This window comes from Drosophila innubila (assembly GCF_004354385.1).
Source record: "Drosophila innubila isolate TH190305 chromosome 2R unlocalized genomic scaffold, UK_Dinn_1.0 1_C_2R, whole genome shotgun sequence".
Taxonomy (NCBI): Eukaryota; Metazoa; Arthropoda; class Insecta; order Diptera; family Drosophilidae; genus Drosophila; species Drosophila innubila.
Window position 1 is genome coordinate 5,795,052 of NW_022995374.1, and position 24,559 is coordinate 5,819,610.

Sequence of the window (24,559 nt, forward strand, 5' to 3'; positions counted from 1 at the left end):
TAACCTTTCATGTTTTTGGATGTTTACATCATCGCGGAACTGTCTGCGCCTCCGTTTCGTTGTCCAATGTCGTCGACGTAGTCGTTGTCGCGTCGCGGGAGTGCATTTGAAATATCAAAGCAAACTGCATCGCATCTTTATCTAAAAGCTAAAAATGTGTGTCATAATACCTCGTAGTACCGCCCGCCTGCCTCTCAATGCCTTGCCGTATGTTGCATGCAAATTTCAGCATATGGAGCAATGGTGACGTCACCACGGGCGCCCAATTAAGATGCAATGCGCGCATTGAGTCTGCCAAAGCAACCCTGAAAACAATAATAACAACAATAACAGTAAGTGCAAAAAGGGCTTAGTGTTTCCCACGTGAAATGTGTGCTGTATTGTTGGCCTGGTAAACTGGCAACTGTCAAACTGGGTGTGTTGTTGCCAGCATGTTTCGCACTTGGAATGCTTAAATAGCAAATCCAAGCTGGCATCCAAACTCAAGCTCCCGCTCCCACTAGCGTAACCTTCAGCTTTGTTAGCAACAGCAGCAGCAGCAGCTGCATATTACTTATTGAGGGCTTTTCCAATGGAAAGTCGAGCCGGTCTGGTCTCTGCTCTGGTATTGTCTTGTCTGTTCGATCTGGTCAGCTACAAAATAACAAGAAAGAAAGGTTATCTTCGGTACCCCGAAGATTTGATACCCTTCCTGTTCTGCTTTTCATAGGGAAGAGGGAGGGAAGAGTATGAGGAAAATGGGCAGTGAACGAAAGTATGGAAAAAATTGACAGTAAAGGATGAAAAATTAAGTTTTCCAATTTTGATGCAGAATGAAAATAGAGGCCAAATAATGATAAAATTGACAATCCGGAAGGAAATCGGATAAAATTTGACAAAGTTATGACAGTTTGAAGTTTTTGGAAAAGTGTTAAGGGAAGAGTATGGAAAATTTGACAGTAAAGGATGAAAAATTAAGTTTTCCAATTTTGACGCAAAATGAAAATAGAAGTCAAATATTGATAAAATTGACAATCCGGAAGGAAATCGGATAAAATTTGACAAAGTTATGACAGTTTGAAGTTTTTGGAAAAGTGTTAAGGGAAGAGTATGGAAAAAATTGACAGTAAAGGATGAAAAATTAAGTTTTCCAATTTTGATGCAGATTGAAAATAGAGGCCAAATAATGGTAAAATTGACAATCCGGAAGGAAATCGGATAAAATTTGACAAAGTTATGACAGTTTGAAGTTTTTGGAAAAGTGTTAAGGGAAGAGTATGGAAAAAATTGACAGTAAAAGATGAAAAATTAAGTTTTCAAATTTTGATACAGTATTAAAATAGAGGCCAAATAATGATAAAATTGACAATCCGGAAGGAAATCGGATAAAATTTGACAAAGTTATGACAGTTTGGAGTTTTTGGAAAAGGGTCAAGGAAAGAGTATGGAAAAAATTGACAGTAAAGGAAGAAAAATTAAGTTTTCAAATTTTGATACAGTATTAAAATAGAGGCCAAATAATGATAAAATTGACAATCCGGAAGGAAATCGGATAAAATTTGACAAAGTTATGACAGTTTGAAGTTTTTGGAAAAGTGTCAAGGGAAGAGTATGGAAAAAATTGACAGTAAAGGATGAAAAATTAAGTTTTCCAATTTTGATGCAGAATTAAAATAGAGGCCAAATAATGATAAAATTGACAATCCGGAAGAAAATTGGTAAAGATTTGACAAAGTTATGACATTTTGAAAAAGCGCAAGGTAAGGAAAATATAGACAGTGAGGAACTAAAAATTTAATTTTTCAATTTTGACGCAGTTATGACAGTTTGAAGATTTTTTGATGTAATTGTGCAGGATACATAAGACAGATTGTTGTTCTAGACAAGAGTAAAGTTAGAATATACTTTGCCTTTAGTCTTCCAAGTTACTTTAAATGCGTTGCACATTTCTGGCCAAAATTATAATACCTTCTGCAAGGGTATAAGAAAAGAGTTTGTTGAGCTACAGATTTGGTAATGGCCGCTTTGCCCATAGACAATAGACATAACTGATTGATAGTCGCGGCACATTCCATGCTGCCTCTTTCCACTTCTCTCCTGGAGCAGAGCGAGCGGTAAACTTGTTTTTGTTTTACGCAAAAAAAAAGAAAAATTCAAAGATTTAGAAATAAACAAATGCGAGCCAATGAGCGCCCACCAAAGCGATGATTAATTGGAGAGGAGCTGCGTCCGAGGCGCGAACGCGTGTGCTGTAGTTGTTGGCATTACCATTTTGACCACAAGCCAAAGCAGGCCCGGGAGTCGTAAGTAAGTAAGTCTGGAGCCGGGAGCTATGATGCTGATCTCACAGATACCATGGTTTAACCACAAAACTCCCCCCGGGCTGACTTCTGATCTTTACGGCTGACGAGCGTTTCGCTTGCTTTTTCGGATTTATCATTTAAAATCGGTTAATGAACTGTGAGAATGGCAAACGAAAGTTAAGAACTATAGTCAAAGCCAAAACATAAAGAGAGGAGACCCGTTGATTATTGCCTTTCTTGTTATGCATATATTTTCTTCTGTTTGGAGCCCATGTTTTATTGTGGCAATTTGCATGTTGCCACCTTTCGCTTGTACCGTTATTTGACATGCTGCAGCCGTATATTTATATATTGAAACATCCACATAAATTAGATAGCACAAAAATGGGCTCATTAGCACCTGAATTTGCATGTAACGGCCATAATCATAATTGGGCACAAATATGTATTGGCCTTATTAAATTGGTATCACCTTGCCTCACACTAAACTGATGTGGCAACGTTGGTGGTCGCTCTGTTCGCAGTCGATGCTCCTTTTTGCTTAATTGGAAGAGACTTACGTTGAAAATCAAAAGTGCCATAGCAACAACAACAACAGCAGCAGCAGAGACAAAGACAGAGACAGCAAAACATAAATCAACTTTGAAGTGCAGCGCGGTCAGCGGCAACAGCAGTAAAAGCAGCAACAACTCAGCTTAGCTCAGCTCGGCTCGGCCTTGCTTATCAACGTATTTCCTTCATTTTGCGTTCTTTTTGTCTTTTCTTTTAAGTCTTACTTTCTTTGTTTGCCTTGCCCGCACGAATTTTGGCTAAGTGCAGGCTAAGCAGCGACGTGAGCAGCACGGTCGCAGTCGCAGTCAACGTCGCTTTCGCAGTCGCCGTCGCTGTGGCCACCGCAACAGGTTCTTGTTCTTCTGCTTGTTGTTGTTGCTGTTATTTTCGTTCTTCAGCAAGAACTGGACGCATAGCACGCGCAACAGGTTCTGTCCGATGCCTGATTAAGTGGCGAGCGAGCGTGCATCTGTATGTGTATGTGTGTGTGGCTCTCTTGCTCTCTCAGTTAGACGCACACACACATAAAGTAAACACATACGAAAGCAATTGGACTTGCAGTCGCGCTCACTGACAGCTGAGATAAGTGACTTTCAATAAAAAAAATACCTGTTTATGTTGTTGTTGCTGTTGCTGCTATTGGTTTGCTCTGCTTTGGTTTTGCTGCATGCAGGCCTATGATAAGACTATGACTGACCCCCATTAGCAAACGTTTTTACCGACTGGAAATACGTCGCATGTTCAGCACATTGAGAGCAGCGTCCAAATTTCCACTGGGGTTTTTGACAGCGTCGCAGCGCAGCGCAGGTAAAACAGACTTAAGATTGCGGCTCTGTGGTTCTCTTTTGCGAGCGTGTGTGTGAGTATATTTTTTTCCCTCTCTGTCTTGCTCTTGTGCTGCTTGTCGTTAACGTGGCCAAAGACAAACATTTTCGCAATTGCCGCTGTGAGAGCGCATTTTATCTGTATCTGTGTGTGTAGGTGTTGGACTCTGACTCGACGCTGCTGCCGCCGTCGCTGTCGCCGTCGCTGTCGTCGTCGCTGCCGCCGTGAGCTTTGCCTGATCGCGCCTCAGTCTCAGTGTCAGTCCACTTTTGGCTCTCGTATCGTGCAGTTAGCAAGAGAAAAAGGTTCATGCCGCGTTCATTGGCCGCGCGTAACGTGTCTGTGTTTCTTGCTGGTGTGTATATGTGCCTCTGTGTGTGTGTGTGTGTGCGAGTGCACACAAATAATTAAAGAAAATTAATAAAACAAAATGTAATTATCGATTCTCTGTTTACGTTTCGATTGCATTCAGCTGTTATTTACATATGTATGCGTGTGTGAGTGTCACTTTAATAATGAAACGTTTTCAATAATTGACAAATGCGACAACTCTGTGTTCTGTTACATTGAATTCTTATGTATGCGAGAGCATATGACTGTGTGTGTGTGTGTGGACATGTGTTGGTGTGTGTGAGAGTGTGTAAAGTGAAGCAACGGCGATCATCAACAACAACAACAACCACAAAAACAACTGCAACTGAAGCACAATAACGCGGCGTGTTAAATGTGCCTCTAAAAATTACAAAAATACAGCAAACATAAACAAAATACAAAAATCATAAAAAATATATAAATATTTAAGCGAAACTGCAGCGCAGCCTTCAACGTGCACCATTTCTTCCGCTTACAACAAATCTTCTGGTGCTGCTTCTTCATCATCTTCTACTGCCGTCGCTAGCGGGTGGCAAGAATCTTCTTCGTCTTCAGTTGTCTTTATCTTCTTTTTCTTCTACAACTTCTACAACTTTAACTCCATCTTGTGCTTTGAGGCCAACAAGTTTTGCTCAAGCTTTTTGTCTACCACCCCTGCCCATGTCCCCCCTACCCCTCCGGCAGTCCGCTCAATCAACATTTTCCTAAGGCAGACCAGTTTTTGGCGGCTGCATTTTGCCATTTTCCGCGCTTCAAGAGCCTCGCCACAACTTCAGCAGCAAGAGCAGCAGCAACTTCAAAGTTTCAGAGATGGCGAAGAAGAAGAATTCAGAGAAGACGAGGCAGCCTAGGCGGAGCATTAAGCGGAGAGCTGCTGCCGCCTCATTGGCAGTTGCACTTGCGAAAACTCTACTCAGCCATATAAAGCATACTATATTTGCACAGCCCATAACAAAGGCGGACAGTACGTGTTTTGGATTATTTTAATTGCAGCCAGACAGACACAATTTAAGCCAAAAAAATAAAATACAAAAAATAGAAAAATATATGAAGAAGCTGTCAACAGAATTGCACAGTATAAAACATGTCCTTTGTGGTCAGTTCTTCAGAACTTGAATGGACCAAAAGTCAGTGCAGACATGTAGAGCTGATAAAACGCTCATAAATAAACAGAAAAAACAAAGAAGTTAATTTCCATGGTTGTTATAATGTGTGAAACATAAATAGTTAAAATTAAACAGCTGAAAAATGTGCAATTTGCCCAAAAGTAGGCTAAGAATTAAAGCTTAGAAAACGTCCTTTAAGCATTTTAGATTTCAATGATACTAGTCGGATTGGATAGAAGTTTCCTATGGTTCTTATTATAAGATATGTGGCAAAAGATTTGGCATACTGAAACTAAATAAATGAAATCTTATTCATATGTTAGCAAGATGTTATAATTATCAAAACTGAGAGGATTGTTTGCATATCAACAGTTTAATAGACTGACTAACGCTTTATCAATTTAGTTCAAGATTCTAAATAATGTGGTTGAAAGTATCTACAACAATTTGTTATAATTTTACTAGACATATTCAGGTTACATATAGAATAGAAAACTATTCTTTACTTTAATTATCATGCAATTTCAAAGGCCAAAACACATTCTTTAATTAAGATGAATTGAATATGTGTGCTTAGCTCTGTTTATTAATTTTATTTCTTGAAATTCAAATTAAACCCGGAAGTATTTTCCACTTGTATACTCACTTCTTAATTTTCTTCTTTTCTTCTCTTATTTACTTATTTTTTTTTTTTTGCCAAAATGTAGCTTTGTAGATAGATTTATAAGCTTAACAGTATTTCGAGTACTTTACAGTTTTCGTATCTGATTGCGATAACAAATGATGGAAAGAGAAGTTAGATTCCCACCAAAAGATATGAAATGATATAATCGGTATTTGGTATAAAGTTGCAACGGAATGGGTAATCGGAATTTGATGAGATGACTTATCAACTGTCTCAGACTTCTATTGTTGGGGGTAGCCGGTGGAGAGCGGGTGTTCTCATAGCATCAACAACAAATACGACAAAAGAATTTCAAAACAAACTTGTTTGCTTTACTTGGCTGCTTGCTGGAGTACAGGCAGGAGGGAGTAGGAGAAGGGGAGGGGGCCGATGGGTTCAATACACTCGTTCCCCGGCATTCAGACAGCGCGCTCCAAAAATGTGTGCGCACATTGTGAATGAGAGATTGATTGAATTATACGAAACAGATACAGATACAGTTGGATGTAACATACAGCTATCGGAAACTGGCGATCATCGCATCGATTCAATTAAAAGTAAAACATCCATTGCATGCGGCGACCTTGTCGTGTTTGCAATACATGTATCTATATCTGACGGATACGTATCTGCTGTATGGCTGTCTCATTGCCAGGCTGCCATTGGCAACCAGTTTGTGTGCGTGCAGAAGAGCTTCATTTATCTTATCATACAGCCAGCGAGGCATTCGCTAGGCTTGCCTGGCTAAGTCGAATTTTAATCTTATCTATCAGAACTAAGTAAGTGCAAACATCAGTACAAAAATAACAAACGAACAAACGAACTTACGAATTCGAGAGTGCGTTTTGCTTCTCATCTTTTGTCATTGTAAATTACTCACAAACTAAACCCAAAACTTCCCTGAACATACCTAAAATATATGTATATTCGTATTAATACGTGTTAAGGTAATTTTCCCTTAAAACAAAAACAAAACAAAACATTTCAACAAATTGCGCACAACAATTTCTGTCGACCAGTTAAGCAAATAGCAAACAGACAGTTAAACACGCAAAATGCTACGGAATAAGTTCCAAAGAATTAACAATTTCATCATGAATTTCCCAACCGAGAATGTATCTACGGTGTTCGCAATAGATACAAGTACTTATGAGCACACCGACAGGTGGTAAATAGAAACAACATTTTGCGGAAGACAATACGATCAAGTTCATAAATTTGTTATCTATTTGGTAATATTATTTAAGGATCGTAAGAAGATATTTGAGCAGACTGTCAGGTTGTAAATGTGTGAAACCTTATGCTAAGGATCATATAAAAGAAGTTGTCGAATATTTCGTAACTACCCCTTTCAACAAATGATGTGAAAATAAAGGATAGAAATCTTATAAAAGAAAGTAAAGAATGCATGCGATAGTATATAAAAATTCTTAAATATTGCATTTATTTATTAAAATATACAGTTAACAACTGGTCTACATGTTATGTAAATACTCTTTTTATATATTCGTTTTTTATTAAATTAAATAATATGTCAAATATAAATATATAAATTAAATATGTTAGTTTTGTACTCAAGAATTTGATTAATATCTCTTTTTTATAGGATTGCTTATCAATATCAAATGAGTTTCAATATCAATTGTATTAAAGTCGTATAACTAAATAATAAAGGGTTTTAAATATTTGTCAAGTCATTTCTTTGCCATTTCAATTTCGTTACACAAACAATGATTTTCTAGTTTACGTAGACATAATCATTAAAATGTAGTAAACACATGTGGCGTGTATATAAATACTATAAGTAGTTACTTATATATTTATATACTTAAATGCGAGTACTTATATAAACATACATATGTTAACTAGCACTCATTATTATTTAATTATTTAGTTATTTATTTATTTTTTCATTGTTTTAGTTAGGTAGTTGTCTCTCTCTCTCTCTCTCTCTCTCTCTCTCTCTCTCTCTCTTTCTCTCTCTCTCTCGTTGTATTGTATCTTTTTTGTTCCCGTTACGTTGCACGTTTTACAATTTTTATTTGCACTTCCAAAGTGCTTGGAATGTGCTGTGCAAATATTTGTGGCACATACGTATATCTTTAAATACGTATAGTATGTGTTTTCATTTATTTTTTTTGCAAATGAATTGGTCCACAGCCTGTTCAGGTGATAAGCAAACGTTGTTGCTGTTGTTGTTGCTGCTGCTGCGACCTTGCGACTTGTCAACGACCTTCACATCCTGCCCGCTGTGTTTGGTACGTCAAGGCGGAAGTAAAGCGAACAATGATCAACTGCGGGTGTACCCAAAAAAAAAAAAAGTATCTGAAATCTAAACTCGATCGACATGCTCGCCAGGTATCTAAGACGCGGTCGAACCGTTGACATGCCCCTGAAGAGAGTAGACCGAGCAGAAACCAAAGATGAGATGAGCTCTTTCGCGAGTTGCGGCATTGAGTTTTGAATGATGCCAGGCAGTGGCAAAACATATATATGTACATATAAACATGCCGCTTTTTCCCTATTCGAGTGTGTGTGTGTGTGTGTGTGTGCGGGTGTTGTTGCTGTTGCTGTTGCTGCTACCAAGAAGCGCGCTTGGGAATCTTAATATTTTTCTTGTTGTTTTTTTTTCCCATTTCATTTTTGTGCTGCAAACGAAGCACAGCGAACACTAAAGAAGACGTTGAACTTGCCACAAGCGCTGCTTGCAATTGCAACTGCAGTTTTTACTGCCAGCATTGCAACAATTGTTGATTGTTGTTGGCCCTTTTTTTGCTTGCTGCAGTGTTGCTGCTTTTTTGCGGAAATCCAGCGAACGAATTAAATTTAATTGTAAATTTATGCGTTTTTGCTCTTGTATTTGTTGTTTGTATTAGTGCTGTGTGAATGTCTCAGCGCCATGCGATCTTCACCTTTGTGTGATCCCCTCTACCTGTGAGAATTGACAAAAATTATAATGAATCGCAACAGCAACAGGGCTAAGACAGCCTTGTAAAAGGCAGCTGAAATGCAAACACCTCGCCAGGTAAACCTAATCACAACATAACCAGGCAGGTAACAGTTTCATTCATCTCTCTCTCTCCCTCTCTCTCTCTATTGCCATTGCCGTTGTAGTTATTGCTGTTGCTTTTGTTGTCAAGCACTTTGTTACGCTTGTTAGTAGCTGACACTACAACAATTTGAACGGAATTTATGACAACCAACAGCAACAGCAACAGCAACAATTCAGCTCAACTCAGTTCAGGGACATTATCTTTATCAGGCATCTCAATCTTTGACAAGTCTTTTCAAGCAGCCTAAAACTGTGCGGCAAAACTAAAAAAAAGTCTCCTTAGCTGATAACAATTTCAAATGACAATGCTGTTAAATCTGGCAATTAACGTTTATGAAAAACATTTAAAAGACCAACAAGTGCTGGGAAATTACTAAAAATTAAAAATATTTATAAATTAATAAGCAATTTGCTTATCTAAACAATCTTTCAGTTATTAACTTGGCTATTTCTTATAGTTATGGCTTGCTACACTGTAAAAAGATCATTTCTTTCAGCAGCTAGATCAAGCAAAAATTTTTATTCTTTACTTGCATGCAAGTCATGTTTTATTCAGAATTTCTAATAGAGAAATTATATTTTACATTAAACAAAGAAATATGATTTCCGGTTTGCAATAGACTGGAATATTTCTTTTGCCATTTTCTAAGCAATTGTAATTTTTTTTTTGCATTGGAACAATCTCAATTAATCTTCCTATTTTAATTTCCAAAGATTTTTTTGAATTTTCGAAATTTTTAATTTAATTTATAAAGTGAGCAAATGCATTAATATTTTCACTTAATTAAATAAATATTTGAAATTTAATACTGGAATATTTATTTTGCCATTTTCTAAGCAATTGTTTTTTTTTTTGACATTGGAACAATCTCAATTAATCTTTCTATTTTAATTTGCAAAGATATTTTTTAATTTTGTAAATTTCTGATTTAATTTCTAAAGTGAGCAAAGACATTAATATTTTCACTTAATTAAACAAATATTTGAAATTTAATACAATATCGCAATCGAATTCTATCTACAAGCAATTCTTCTTCTTCATAATAGAGATATAATCTCATATGACTTCAATCATCTACCTATCTTTTTCTCTTTCTCTCTCTCTCTCTCTCTCTTTCTCTCTCTCTCTCCTTCCCTTTCTCTTTCGGTCTCTGTTTCCGATTCTGTTCCCACAGTAAATTCCAATACCGAATGTATATTTAAATCAATCAATTATAAATAAAAATTTCCTGTTTAGGATCAAGATTCTTGACTCACACCACAGGCCAGCGATCGTTACAGTCAGCTGCTGATTTGTGTAGTTTAGTGTAGTGCTTAGTGTAGTGAAGCCTGTTTTTGACCTCGCCGAGTGTGTTTTGTATTGGAATTTATTGGACTAGAGATATCATATAAACTCTTGCTTATAAACTTGTTCTCTGTCTCTCCAGTTGTATGTGTGTTTGGACTGGGACTGATAGAGAGAGAGAGAGAGAGAGAGAGAGGGGGGGTTATTTGAGGAAGGGGTTGGTGCTACTGGGAACTGGGAACTGTGCCCATTTTGCTGGCGCCACTGTTTGCCGTTGGTTTTCCGCAATTTTTTTGAAGTGAGCTGCCTAAAACTGTCATTTTGCATTTTGTATTTTGCATTTGGTGTGTCGATGTCGAATTCGAATTCGATGTCGATTTTGATGGCAAAAGTCGCGCAGACCAGCAAAAGTGTCTAATTTCGCTTTTAGCGCAATAAAAAAAGAAAAAACACAAAAACTAAAGTTAAGCGAGACAACTGCAATAACAATAACAAACCGTAGACAATGTTGGCCGAAAATCGACTCCATTAGTGCTGCAAAATGGCCAGCGGCAACAGTTGCTCAGTTGCTGCCACACTGCGTGGCAGAAGTTCCGCACTCGCACAGTTTAGACTCTAAACTTTCGAGAGCTCCTTGGGGCCATAATTAACGAATTTCTTCTTGTTGTTGTTGTTTTTGTTGTTGTTGTCGTATATTTTTCAACTATTTTTTTTTTGGGCAGCAGCTTTCACACACAAACGCAAAGCCGCTGGGCACAAACTGCTGCTGTTGTTGTTGCTGTTGTTGTTGCTGTTGTTGTTGCTGACTCCTCAGAGCTTGGCTGGCGACAGGAGCAACAGGCTGCGATTGCAATGTCATTGCACTCCCAGTGAGGCAACTAGGCAACCAGGCAGCTACACAGAAAAAACAACCATGAGACCATTCCCATTGAAAAGTTCGGTGATCCCGAATTTTCTGATTTTCTTCATTTATTTATTTATTTTATATTAAGCTAAAATTAGTACTTCGATATTAATTTTCTCTTAAATTAAAATTATTTTTCAATTATACAAAAAATTATTTCAAATAATTTTTATTTCAAATAATTTTTTGTATAATACTCCTAGTTGACGTTAAGTAAATAAATAAATTAAAAAAATTGAAAAATCTATTGACTACGTTTTTAAATTGACGATTAAAATAAAGATGTAACGATTGAAATAATAAAATAAGAACATATTATATGTTGATATTTGCCCGGAATTTCTGATTTTTTAAATTTATTTATTTATTTTACATTTAGTTAAAATTAGTACTTTGATAGTAATTTTTTCTTTAATTAAAATTATTTTTAAATATACAAAAAAATTATTTCAAATGATTTTTTGATGAATAATCCAAGTTGATGTTAAATAAATAAATAAATTTAAAAAATCAAAGAATCTATTGATTACGTTTTTAAATTGACAATTAAAATAAAGATGTAACGTTTGAAATAATAAAATAAGAAGATATCACATGTTGATATTTGCTCATAGGAAATAAAATAAATAAATAAATTAAAAATTTAAATTTAACCGAGTAGAAAAATGAAATAAAATATTTAATTGAACTAACAATTAGTTGAAGTTCATAGCAAATTTGATGGGAAGGACTACAGCTTTCGATCAGTATATAACTCGATCTAATCGGACGGTCGTAGCATATTTTCCATATTAACTATATACATTGCTAGTCGCGTTCATGCTGCTTTCGTCACTAGCGCGAACTGCCGTTCGCAGTGACACTAATTTTTATCAAAGGGGTTAAAATATTTTGCACTTGAATTGCCTTTTTTATTATGATTAATTATTGGCATTTAAACTACATACATATAGCCATAATATCGCATTCTTTAACACATGCTAAAATCAGGAATTAGAAACCTGAATTTTAGAACGATCCTTTGTTTTTTTTGCTGTGTAGTCAGGCATGGAGTGCCTTCATGTCGTAGATTTATCTGCGCCGTCGCGTACTTTGCCCCCTCAAACAGGCTTCTTTAGCTTTTCATCTATCTGTAGTTGTAGTTGAGGCTGTAGCTTGACTTGAGTTGGCTTGGCTTGACTTGGCTTGGCTTGGGCTGTGTTTTGTGGCTTGCAGGGTTTTGTCAACGGTGACTTAGAATCCAGTTTTGCAGTATTTGCAGTTCCAGTTCTGCGGCAGTTACGCAGTCGCAGTCGCAGTCGCAGTTGTAGCCTCATCTAGAGCCTCATAATTATGCATTAAACACTTGAAGTTTACGGGGCAGTGCTGGCATTAATGGCCAGTAATTTGCATAGAAACCATACACAAGATGCAACAAACGGCGCCCATTTGACATGGCATCAAAATGCCCAGTTGACATTTACAGTGGCAAGGGGTAGAGGACAGGGGACTGGGGAAGGGGAAGGGGAGGGAGGGGGGATGACGGAACTGCTGTGGTGCGTGGGTCGTCGTTGTTGCTGTGGGCAACGAAACGTAACCAAAATGCAGTCGGCAAACAAATCGCATTTGAAATATAAAAAAAAAATAAACTTGTTTATTGGCTTACACACAAAGCAGGAATGGGGAAAGGGGGGAAGGGGCAAAGGGTGGACTTTGTCTGTCAGCAGTTGGCCTCTTGGGTCAATGTTATGTAAACCTGGTTCACTTTTCACACAAATGCATCACCAAATACATAAGACTTGAGCGCATATTACACAAAAACCCAAATAACTCGACAGCAACAGCAGGCAGCAACAATAAATAACACGGCCAAAGCAATCGATTCAATTTGTTATAGTCTACTCTGTTGCCATCCCTCTCCCTCCTCCCTCTCTCTCTCTCTCTCTCTCTGGGGCTGCATTCCAGAGATGCGCAACACAGTTCGATAAGAAAAAAGTGCAACAACAGCAACAACAACAACAACGATAATAACAACAACAGCAACAACAACAATGTTGCCAGACAAACTGACAAATATAATAATAATTTAACAAAGTGAAATGTGCGTTGAAATGTTGCATAATTGTTGCTTGATATTTATGTGTGATTATTTATTTTTTTATTTGTTATTTTGAATCTTAGAGTCGCCAAAATGCTGGCTACAAAGTGTTAAAACAATTTCAACATCCACATAATAATCATAATAATACATAGCAGCAATAATAATCCAAAACGAAACCGAAAACGAAACGAAAACTGAAATCCCAGGCAGCAATTACTAAATGAAAATGCGAAATCATAAAGAAAACGGAAATCATCAGCAGAGCTCAGCCACAACGACAACAGCAATAGCAATAGCAGCAACAGCAGCAGCAACAACAGCAACGGCAGCAACAGCAACAATGCCACTAGAGACTTCCATTGGCAACAACAACAACAACAACATTAACATCAACAACAACGGCAATGGACAAACGGACAAAATGTCAGTGTCGAAAATGCTGCTGCCCGCACTCAAGTCCGCCTCAAAGGATGCAACAATCCCGATCCCGACACAGGCAACATCCCAGCGACGGCAACAGCAACAACAACAGCAACAGCAACAATTCACGCCCCTCTCCGTGTCGGATGCGGCGAGCAATGCCAGCTTCAGTTCCGCATCGGTCGCCGGTTCCATACAGGTAAGCTACCCATACCAGAAAACCAAAACTTATACACTTCAAAAAAAAAAATCATACAAAAATTTCCATTTAAAATTCTTAAGTTTAGCATGAATTTTTGGAGTATGTATTTAGTACATATTGAAGAAAATTCTTAAAAAATGCCATTGTTAAACATTTCTTGCTGAGGGCGACGCGAAAAACCTCACTTAAATCATGTTTTTCTTACCCGATTTAAAAAAATTTAAAGTCACTGATTTTGTTAATTGTTTGAAATTGAATTCAGGCTTTTTTTGCTCTGTGTACCCAAAAGCAAGTCCGAAATTCAAACTTTAACGTTAACTTAAACTCACATTGAAAACTAAAAAAAAAAGTCATTAAGAACACTTTAGCTGCTTGACCATGTAATACCCTGCCCTCAGTTTTTTCTACACTAGCAAAGTTCTCCTTAGATTTTATGAGCATTAAGAGAATGGTATAATAGAACATATAATAGTTATGGAATTCGTACTTATAGTGCCCGCATAACAACATTTTAAATATAGAAAAAAATGGCAAAACTCTATTTAAATATAAACAATAAGCTAAAGTTTATTCTGTTTGTATGCAATAGATATGATAGATACCCTGTAAAAATTGAAACTTATTAATTTACTGAAGCATTTTAATAAAAACTTAGACAAATACAAGTTGTTATTAAAAATAGAATTAAAAGAATATACACTTTGTAAAAGTACCGGCTACAGGATATGCAAGTTTGCCAACCGGTTTAACTGCTGCCTCTTCTCGTCGTGTCTGCGTCTTTTTCTGTTTCTGTTTCTGTTTCGGTTTTTATTATTCTTGTTAATAAATCCTCAAAGCGCGCAGAATTCCAATCGCACTGAAGCTGACTCATTGCCCACAGTTCCAGTCTCAGTCTCAGTCTGAGTCTCCGGTCTCCGGTCTCAGTCCCCAGTCTTCAGTCTGACTGTCCGTTCCACAACAGAAAAAGTGAAGGCTTAAACAAACAAAATTTAACTTTGATCGTCGTCGTCGTCGTCGTCGACTTCGATTTACATGGCCGGCAAAAAATTTATTAAAAAAAGAGAAGGAAAAAACAAGAATGAAAAGAAATAAGCACAGCAAGCGGAAAATAATAATAAAATATTTCTTTTTTTTTTTTGCCTGTAACCCACGCACAGTGGGTCGGAATTTGGTTGGAGATTGGCGTGCAGTGTCACCGCTGCAGGTTCCTAATTGAATTATGAGTTTGACCTCCATTTCTTGCCTCTTGCTCAACTCTCTGGACTCTCCCAACTCTCAGTTTTCGTTTTCATAATCACGATACTGTGTCACTCAGGCGACAAAACGGTACTTTTGTTTTTTTGGCGCATCCGTAAATGGATAATCGAATTGTGAAAAGGGTAATGCGATTAAAATCGCATGTCTCATGCAAAAGGATCAGACAGAGGGTTGTCTGACAATGAATGAAACCGTAGGAATGTTCTCAATGGATGAGTGTGCTTTATAAAGGAGCTTTATTCATTATTTATTCGTTAAAATTAATCTTTTTTATATTATGTTCGAACAGAAACTGTTGACATCATGTCACATTATGAAATATATTCTATTACTCTTTAATCTTATATTTATTTGTTGGAATTTGATAGTTAAGACTTTTTATTTAGTCGAAAAATCTCTTGGTATTTCTTTTTTAGAAAAAATTAACTGTTGTATCTTATTTACGAAGAGAAACTATTGTTATCATGTCACAATAAGTGAGTTATTCTTTGCCTCTCGCTAAACTAACATTTATTTATAGAAATTCGATTAAACGGCGCATTCTTTAATAATCTAAAGAATTTCTCGCTCTTCTTTTATCTCTTTTGCCGCACCCGAACAGTTCGTTTCGCTAATGTTCCATATGCCCCGTCACCCATTAACCTTTAACTGAATTACAAGTTGATTGTAATACAGGGTCGTGGCATCATCATTAACATCATCATCATCATCGTGATCACAATGAAAATGGATTGGTTTTTGCGTCTAAATGCAAAATAATTTACCAAATTAACGGTACTATTATCAACAGCGACGATCCGATCAATCAAAGTGAATCCGATCAATTAAATGCTGCCTCGAAGCGTGCACGAAGAGAGCACAATAAAAATGGGTTATGAACAAACAACAGAAATGGAAACAGAAACAGAAACAGAAAAAGAAAAACACTAAGAGCTGGAGAAAGAGAGTAGATATTGAAAGAGTGTAGATATAGAATAGAACTAGGAAATGTGAATGTGTCTATATCGATTTATTTCTATGTGAATTGGAACAAAGTTGACCTTATCACTGTGCAATTTATTCAGCTATGGCTTCAGCTGTTTCTTCTGTTGTTTCTTCTTTGGCTTCTTCTGCTGCCTCTTCTTCTTCTTGGTATTGTTGCTTTTGGCATGGGGGAGGGCATTGATTAATCATCGACTTTTGCATGATTTTTTTTTTTTTTGCTTTTTTTGGCAACAATATGCGCAGAGTTCATCTCGATCGATAGTCGATAGACGATAGACGCAGGTTATTGAACCCACAGTGCGTTTGGCTCTGTTATTTGTTACCATTTTAGCATTTTTCTTTCACATTTTCTTCGTCATTTTCATATCGTACTGTGGGCAAACGCTAATTGCTGTTGCCGTGGCACATGCTTTAGTTCCAGTTATTAGAAGACATGACTGCATCTGTAGCTTCTAGCCAGAGATCCATTGATGGTGGTCTGCATTTCACCTTGTCCTCTCCCCTCCCCTCTGCTGCCCTCTTCCACTTTGCCGGGTGCCTGGCTTAGAACAAGTTTTGGGGCGATTTTGCATCGATTAGGCGCATTCCAAGCGTCGCCTTTGCTTCTTCTTCTTCTTCTTCTTGATTTTTATTTTTGCCTATGCAGCAAAAGTGGGCGTGGCCGCAGATTGCGGCAGACGACTGCAAGCCATGGCTATTTATAGCTGCAATCAAATTAATTGCGGCCACGCCCACTTGCAGCGCTGACAAAACAAACTGTAATGCTGCCAGCTTGACGAAGGTCGTCGTCTCGCATTTCCATCTCCGCCTCTTCTCATTTGTCCCCCCTCTAGTGTTTTTTTTTTTTTTTTTTTGTCTTTTATCTATCAGTTTTTTGTCTTTCAGATGAATGCGCAGATTTCCACAGAAAAATAAAAATATTTTGGTTTTAGGTGTAAAAGTTTCGCTTAATGTTTTGATTTGTTTTTTTTTTTTTTTTTTTGTCGAATCAGCCAAAACACTTGACGCTCCAATGGAATTTTTTTTTCTTCTTTCGTTTTTTTAGCCCTTCATGATGTAAAGTTCAAGTGGTAAGCGTCAAGTATTTGCTGCTATGTGTGTGTGTGTGTTTGTGTGTGTTTGTAACTGCAGCTAACTGATCACTTAGCCAAGTCCAACACTTAATTGCCGCTTCATTTCCGTGAACTGTCCGGCGTACGCTTTCGTTTTGCCACGGAAATGAGCGCATTTTTCGCCAAAGAGTTTCTTACCAAACAGTTCCGAGCAGCAGCTCAAAGATCTCACATACATACATAGTTGCGCAATTAGGGCGGCGACTGTGGATTACGCCTACTTTTGTTACCCTGTAAATATTGCAGTGTATGCAGTTGTAAAGCTAGCCTAGACTAGCTGAAAGCTCAAAGGTTAGTTTGGTTACAGTAGAATGTCGCTAATAACAACAGCAAGAATTTAAATGCATTTTGGACAAACTCGTTTTAGTTTAAAATACATCTTTTTAATTAAGACCAAAAAAATAAAAGTCTCAATAGATTATTATTTTTTATTAAACTACACACAAGGTCTTTTGGGACTGTTGAATTTTAGAATCAGAAATAGAAGTCTTCAAAGACTATTATTATTTTCCGTACAAAGATGCATTTACTTGAATTTAAGACAAATTCACTTGAATTAAATACAAATTTTTATCAAAAAAATAAACGACTATTATTTTTTAAAAAATACAAAGTGTTTTGAACTTTTTTACCAGGTATAACAGTCTTTAAAGACAAATTAATTTTTTCAATACAAAATCTTATAAAAAAATTAAAAAAAAAACTATTGAATTATTATATATAGACTGGTTTAATAAAAATCCTTTTTTTTTTTATCATTATTTATCATATTATTATTCAAATCTATTGATATAATATAAATCGGAAAAAAACATTATTAGTAACTTTTATTTGAAAAGTCTCAAATACATTTACTTTTTATAGTTGAAATTTTGATCAACATGAATTATTTTTGATTCCTGATTTATAAATCTATGATTTTTAAAGGAAAATGTATATTATTTTTCTAGGGTATTTGAGTGCGTTGTTGTTTGTAGGGTTTGATGGTTGCTTTCTTTTGTTGCTCTTTCATTTTCATTTCCAATGCTCAAGCACAAAACTCTTAACGCTCATTAGTTTTCTAACTTGCCGTCGAACTCGTTTCTCACACACGACGTGCAACTCTGCAATTAATTAATGCCAACAGTCCAACAACAGCAGGAACAATAACAACAGCAACATGAGCAACAACCACAACAACCACAAACAACTGGCTGTAAGAACAGCAACAATGCCGCCTGCCAGCGCTAAATTCTAGCCAGATTCCAGTTAAATTGTTTGTGCCGTCTTTGAACTTGCGCCGCCATCAGAGCTTGCCGCCAATTCCCCTCTCCCCTCTCACAGCACCCCACCCTACCAGCTGATTCCATAGAAGCTGGGAATCGAGATGGCCAACCGTCAATGCTTTGCATTTTTTCAACAGAAATTATAACAAATAATTGCAACGCTTACAATTTGACTTGGCTCAGCGGGACAGGTGCAAGAGTTTCACCTTTTGTTTTTATTTTTTATTGTATGGCCAACAAATAGCTTCTAGCCAATTGTATGCACTTTGCCATGGGCATCTATAGGCATTTTTCTATCATACTTCGGCCTGTTGTTAATTAATGTATATGCTTGTTGTGGATAGAGAATTAATTAAATACAAATACAAATAACAGACCAAGTGAAAATGCCGTTTACATATGTATTCATGAAACCCACTTGACTTTTCTTAATTTCTTTTATTTTTTTAAATTGATAATTGACTACCTTTTCTTTATAAATTACTACCTTTCATTTTATTTTAAAGTGTATGTGAAACAGTAAAAAAATTGTAATTAAATCATTATTTTAACTTCAATTATAAAGACACTATATATTTAATAATTTTAATAAAAATCTCAACCATATTTAAAAGCTGTAAAATCTAAAAAAATAACCTTTTTAAGTCAGTTTGTTCTGAAAGCAAGTAGATTATCTCTTTACTGGTCGTTTGTCCCTCTTGAATGAAATAGTATTTACTGATATAGCCTTTTACAGGGCATCTTTAAGTCATCAGCCAACAGCTCTGTTTTATAAATTTCTTTAAAGACTGCTGCTAGTTCTGAACCCACACAGGAAAATTTCACTTTTGTTTTTTTTTGGCCAGACAAAGCGACATTCAAGCCACGAAAATTTGAGGTCAAAAGCAACTCGTTTCCATTACAGCAGCAACAACCATAACAAAAGTTTCATCTCTCGATCGATGAGAAGAAGTGTTGTTGTTATTGTTGTTTTGTGAAGTCCATCGAAGTTCTTCTTGACCGCAAATGAGCTGCGTGCTTGATACTCACATACTCATACCTGTCTCAACAAAGTCGCCAACATCCTATCCCCTATCACCTTGTTCCCATACGTAATTTAATGCCAACTTAGAAGCGTCTTTGAGCCACCAACAACAAAAAAATAAAGAGGCATTCCTCTGTCGACAGCTGCCCTTGCAAAAATATGCAAACTTTCGATCCAGTTGCAATCCAATGTGACAGACATGATACGAGTTCGAGTTCGAATTCGAGTACGAGTATGTATGCCATTTTAGGAACTGCAACACAGCAGCAGCTGTTGCCAGTTGCTGTTGTTGTTATTAGACCCTGTACTTGCAATTTACAAAGGTATATTTACTTTGTCAAAATAAACTGGTTAGACAGATTTAGTTTAGGACTAATGTGAACTGATAAGATCATTTTTAGTAACTGTATACATACTTTTTAGAAGATGTATTTTAATATTATATATTATTAGCAGCAAGGAACCCAATAGAATCACCCAATTTAAAAAAAGTGGATTTAAAATCTTAAGTCTCTATTTTATTCACTTGGCAATGAATCAAGTGAAGTAAGTTGAAGAAAAAAAATAATTTTCAATAGCTTTTTGGATTAATTTCGTAAGTAAATGCCATAATATTGTGAAAAATTATATACGAAAACTGAATGTGATTTTTATTTTGATAATACATATAAAATTCAGAATCATAGATGATGATAATCAGGCATGCCACAGAAAACGAATCCAACCAAATATCTCCCAAAAATGTATATGTTATTATATTTTTATTAACTCAAATATAGTTCTTAAAGTCAGATTTTTATAAAATTAAGCAAAATTAACCTTGAAAACTTTAAAAAATCATCATATAATCCAGAATTACAATGCAACAAAAATCCCATAAACTAAAAATTTTTAAAATATAACTTTTAATGATAACGTTCGCTGAAAAATAAAAATCATAGATTCGTTCAGCATTTGTGACATTTGTTATGTAATACGTCATAAAAAAAATAAATACAGGGTCTCTCAGAGTTGTTCTCGCTCACTTTTGTCACTCGTTGCCAGTTGTTGTTGTTGTGGTTTTTGTTGCAAGCTGCTGTTGGGCCATTGATTTTGTGTGTTGTCATCGCTTGATGAGGCGGCAGCTGTCGGTGGACACAGCACGCTCATCAAAGTGACCAAAGAAAAGTGAAAATCGGCGCTTTCTAATTACGCGCAACGTCAACAGCTGCCGCAATTCTTAACCGCTGAAGCGTGCATAATTAACGGCCATCTTGCAACATGTTGCCTAATTATGTTGCCCATATTATAAGCATACAATTACTAAGTATGTACATTCATAACATATATTGTAGAAAGTACAAGAATCAGCAAAAGTCTCGCCAAGATTCTGTTGCGCATCGTTGAACGCTGCGCATGCGCATGACCTTCAGTTGCAAAGGGCAGACAAAGAGACAGACAGAGAGAGAGAGAGAGAGAGAAAGAGAGAGAGAGAGAGAGAGAGTGAGAGAGAGGGGAGTTGGCTAGAAAACATTATCCAGCATAAAGTAGAGCTGCAAACGAGTTGGACTTGTCAGTTGGTTGGTTTCTTGGTTTCTTGATTTCTTGCTGGCTTGTCTTGTCTTGTCTATGCGCTTAGTTTGTTTTTCGCATGGCTATTTATTTGTTCTTGGCATGCTCCTTGGCCTGGTCGACTGAGTTGATTGCCAAAGCTGTGTTGCGTTCTTATTGCCTGCACGCCTCAAACTTATCACTGGCCATAAATCTTGTGCCGCATACCAGAGACAGCGACCAGGCCGATCAGGCCGGATCCAATGTAAAAGAGACTCAGACTCCGACTTCGACTCCAACTCCAACTCCGACTCCGATTCAGACTGGTTGCCATGCCATGACCATTACCAGTTGTTTGGCTTGCTCCAGGTTATTAATTCGCTGCCAACGGGGTCAAGGATGCACTCAGTTATTGTTGTTGTTGCAGTTGCAATCATTGTTGTTGCTTATATATCCTCTCCCAAAAGTCTGACACAGCACACACGCTAATGAGACGCGCCTTCAGCTTGCGCAATTCGCTGACGCATCCTTATCTCAAACTCCTACCCCTACCCCTACCCCTACCCCAATTCGAGCCTCATCCCTCCTCAGTGGCAATCTGTTAAATGCCACTAGTGATTACCAATCAGGCCAAGTGGCGTTACACCGCATTAAGTCACTAAAGATTTACTTTCATTTGGCCACAGCACTTAAAAAAGGGCCAACTGCCACTTGACAGCCGGCGAAAGGCGGCAGGAGGTAACACTTTCCATAAGCCTCCAATTTGCGAAAGTGTGAAACCGGACATCAACATAATCCACTTTGATTTGCTGACCAAACTGCCAAAAGTTCAACTCATCTGAGTCTATCACAATATAACTTTGCTTAAATCCTGTAAATGATCGTTTTATACTTACAACAACTATAACATTTTAACAACTGAAACGATTTCCATGCGAAATCTTTAATTAATCTTGATTTGATCTTTTTTTTTGGTTCTACGTCTAAATTTTTGCTCATTTGACAAATTAAATATTTGTTCGAATTTTTACGATTTCATAACTTTGGTAAAAATCAACTGATTTCCACGCGGAATGTCATTTTACTCATTTCTTAGCATTCATATTGATGTAGAATCTAAAGATTGGTTGTTTGGAAATTTGTTTATTTTTTTATTTTTATTGATTATTGTTAACGTGTGAGTATGAAACACCTTAACATATTTTTGATTATTTTGAAATTTCACAAAATAATCAATCGACAGATTTTTATGTTAAATCATTGTTTGGCCACTAAATTATTTAGGAATCTAAGTATTGATTGCTTGAAAAATTTAATTTATTTTAAATTTTTACTATTTTTATTGTGTATTACATATTTTCGAAATTTTTTAGTATTCCACAAGTCTGCTAAAAATTTCAATCATTATTGAAACTAAATTCTGATTAATTGAAAAACTGATTTTATTTTCAATTTTTACTATTTTTATTGTATATAACATATTTTCGAAATTTTTTAATATTCCACAAATCTGTTAAAAATTTGAATCATTATTGAAACTAAATTCTGATTAATTGAAAAGGGATTTTATTTTCAATTTTTACTATTTTTATTGTGTATAACATATTTTCGAAATTTTTTAATATTCCACAAGTCTGCTTAAAATTCCTATGCTGAGTGACATTTTAATCATTATTGAAACTTAATTTTGATTACTTGGAAAATTTAAAAAATTAATATATACTATTCAAAAAAATTCCATAAAAAGTCTTTATAAACAATTTATACTGCTCACTTTATTAAGGCTAAAACGTTATCTGTGTGGACTACCAAATTGCTAATAATATTTTGAAAGAGTTAGCCTTCAATTGGAATGGAAATTTGACTAATGCAAATGGAAACACAATTCTAAAGCATTTAGTATATATAATAACATAAGTGAGTTTTGCATTTTGCAATGCAATTCTTAATGCTGAGCAAGAGCCTAAAGAAACTGAAACACTGATCAACTGACTGAGTGACTGACTGACTGAGTGACTGACAGTCGGTTGATTTCGTGCTCTTGCCAAATTCAAATCGAAATCGCGGCACGATCGCGCCTAAGTCGAACTCGTAGCTGAAACTAAAGCTGAAACTGAAGCTGATGCTGGAATTGAAGCTGAAGCTGAAGTTGGAGCTGACACGTTTGCTCGCATTTTGATTGCAATTTCTTTTGATTTTTGTTGTTTTGTGCTGGGGCGCGTTTTCTCGCTGCCTCTCCATTAAAGAGTCAAATTCGTGTTGGCCATTAAAAGTCAGCGACAATGGAAAACGCAAATCAAAAGTTGGAAAATTTCCTCACGAAATCCACCAAAAATCATTCAGCAGCAGTTCAAGATGATGATGGTGATGATGATGATGATGATGATGATGATAATGATGAGACCAGTTCAGAGTTTGTATGGACAAAAGAAAAACAAGAAGGAGAAACTGCGATCAGCTGCTGCTGTTACAACAACAACAACAATAACAACAATAACAACAACACGGCGACATTTTCGATTTTCAATCAGTTGTTGTTGTTTTAGTAGTTGTAGTTGTTGTTGTTGGCAGCTTGACACGAAAATCTCAAACAAAAATTCCATGTGCTGGCAAAGGAGTGCAAGTTTGTGTGTGTATGTGTGTGTGTGTGTGTGTGTGGGAGGTAAGTTTGTCGGTAGGAGAGGGAAGCGCGAATTTTTCTGCTCAACAAGCCTCTTATTGTTGTTGTTGGCGCATTCTCATTGCACATTCCGCCAAATATTTTTAGATCATGTGACAGCTTGACTGGAGTAAGCTTCGCTGTGTGTGAGTGTGTGTGAGTGTGCTGTGTGTGTGTGTTGCACTCATAATAAAGCAAAAGTCAAGCTGGCAACACGTGGGTGGTTCTCTCTCTCTCCCTCTCTCTCTCTCTTTGTACGTCTCTTATCAGCTGTGACAATTGAATTTGCTGTCTGACATTTTTGACCCCGTCGCTGAGTCAATTCATTCGAGTGACTCAACGTGTTCTTTGTCGTTGTTGTTGTTGTTGCTGCTGTCAATATCTAGTATATTTAAAATACCGCTAGCCTAACTGAGAGTTGCGTTTTTGGCATTGACCAATGGCCAATTCAATTTTTATTCATTTACGTTTAATGCCGTAAACTGAGCTGAGTTTTAATTAAGAATTATGAATGAAATTTTACTTTTGTATTCAAATTTAAACACGTTCTTAATTTGTTTTTCTTTCTTTCTTTACTTAATGTCAGTTTAAGCTAGCATTGCTAAATGACACTGGCTGAAAGTGACACTTGAACTTCTGTGTGAAATCTGTGCGCAGAGTAAAAGCTGTTGAAAGTATTAATAAACTAAGAATTTATATTTTTTCTGTATAGTAAAAGATTTATTTTCTATGTCTAATTTGATTCTCGATTAATGGCTCAATTTTAATTGTTTTTTTTTGATGAATGGTTCGTTTTATGTTAGAAATTGTTTCTCACTTAAAGTAAAAGTTGCTGAAATGCAGTTTAATTTTCGATTAATAATTGAGCTTAGATTTTTTTTAAGACATTAATTTATTTTCTTTATTTCTAGTAATTTGCAATTGTTTAAAACAAGGTAATTTATAGACCAAGTCTAGAGCTTAGAATGTTTTAAGACATTAATA

The 24,559-nt window shown here is 36.3% G+C and overlaps 1 protein-coding gene across 4 annotated transcripts in view; it reads left to right on the plus strand.

The window, feature by feature from the left end:
- Positions 1-3,920: 3,920 nt before the first annotated feature.
- The window catches only part of LOC117785441 (protein Shroom), a 60,644-nt gene continuing 40,005 nt past the window's right edge, over positions 3,921-24,559 (plus strand). The window contains exons 1-2 of one of the 4 annotated variants that reach the window (XM_034623442.1): positions 3,921-4,156; positions 13,203-13,741. In XM_034623442.1, the coding sequence (XP_034479333.1) occupies positions 13,343-13,741 (399 nt within the window). In that variant the 5' untranslated portion in view covers positions 3,921-4,156; positions 13,203-13,342. Of the gene's footprint in view, positions 4,157-13,202; positions 13,742-24,559 lie in introns of those variants that run through there. The other 3 variants (XM_034623444.1, XM_034623445.1, XM_034623446.1) reach the window with 3 other exon arrangements.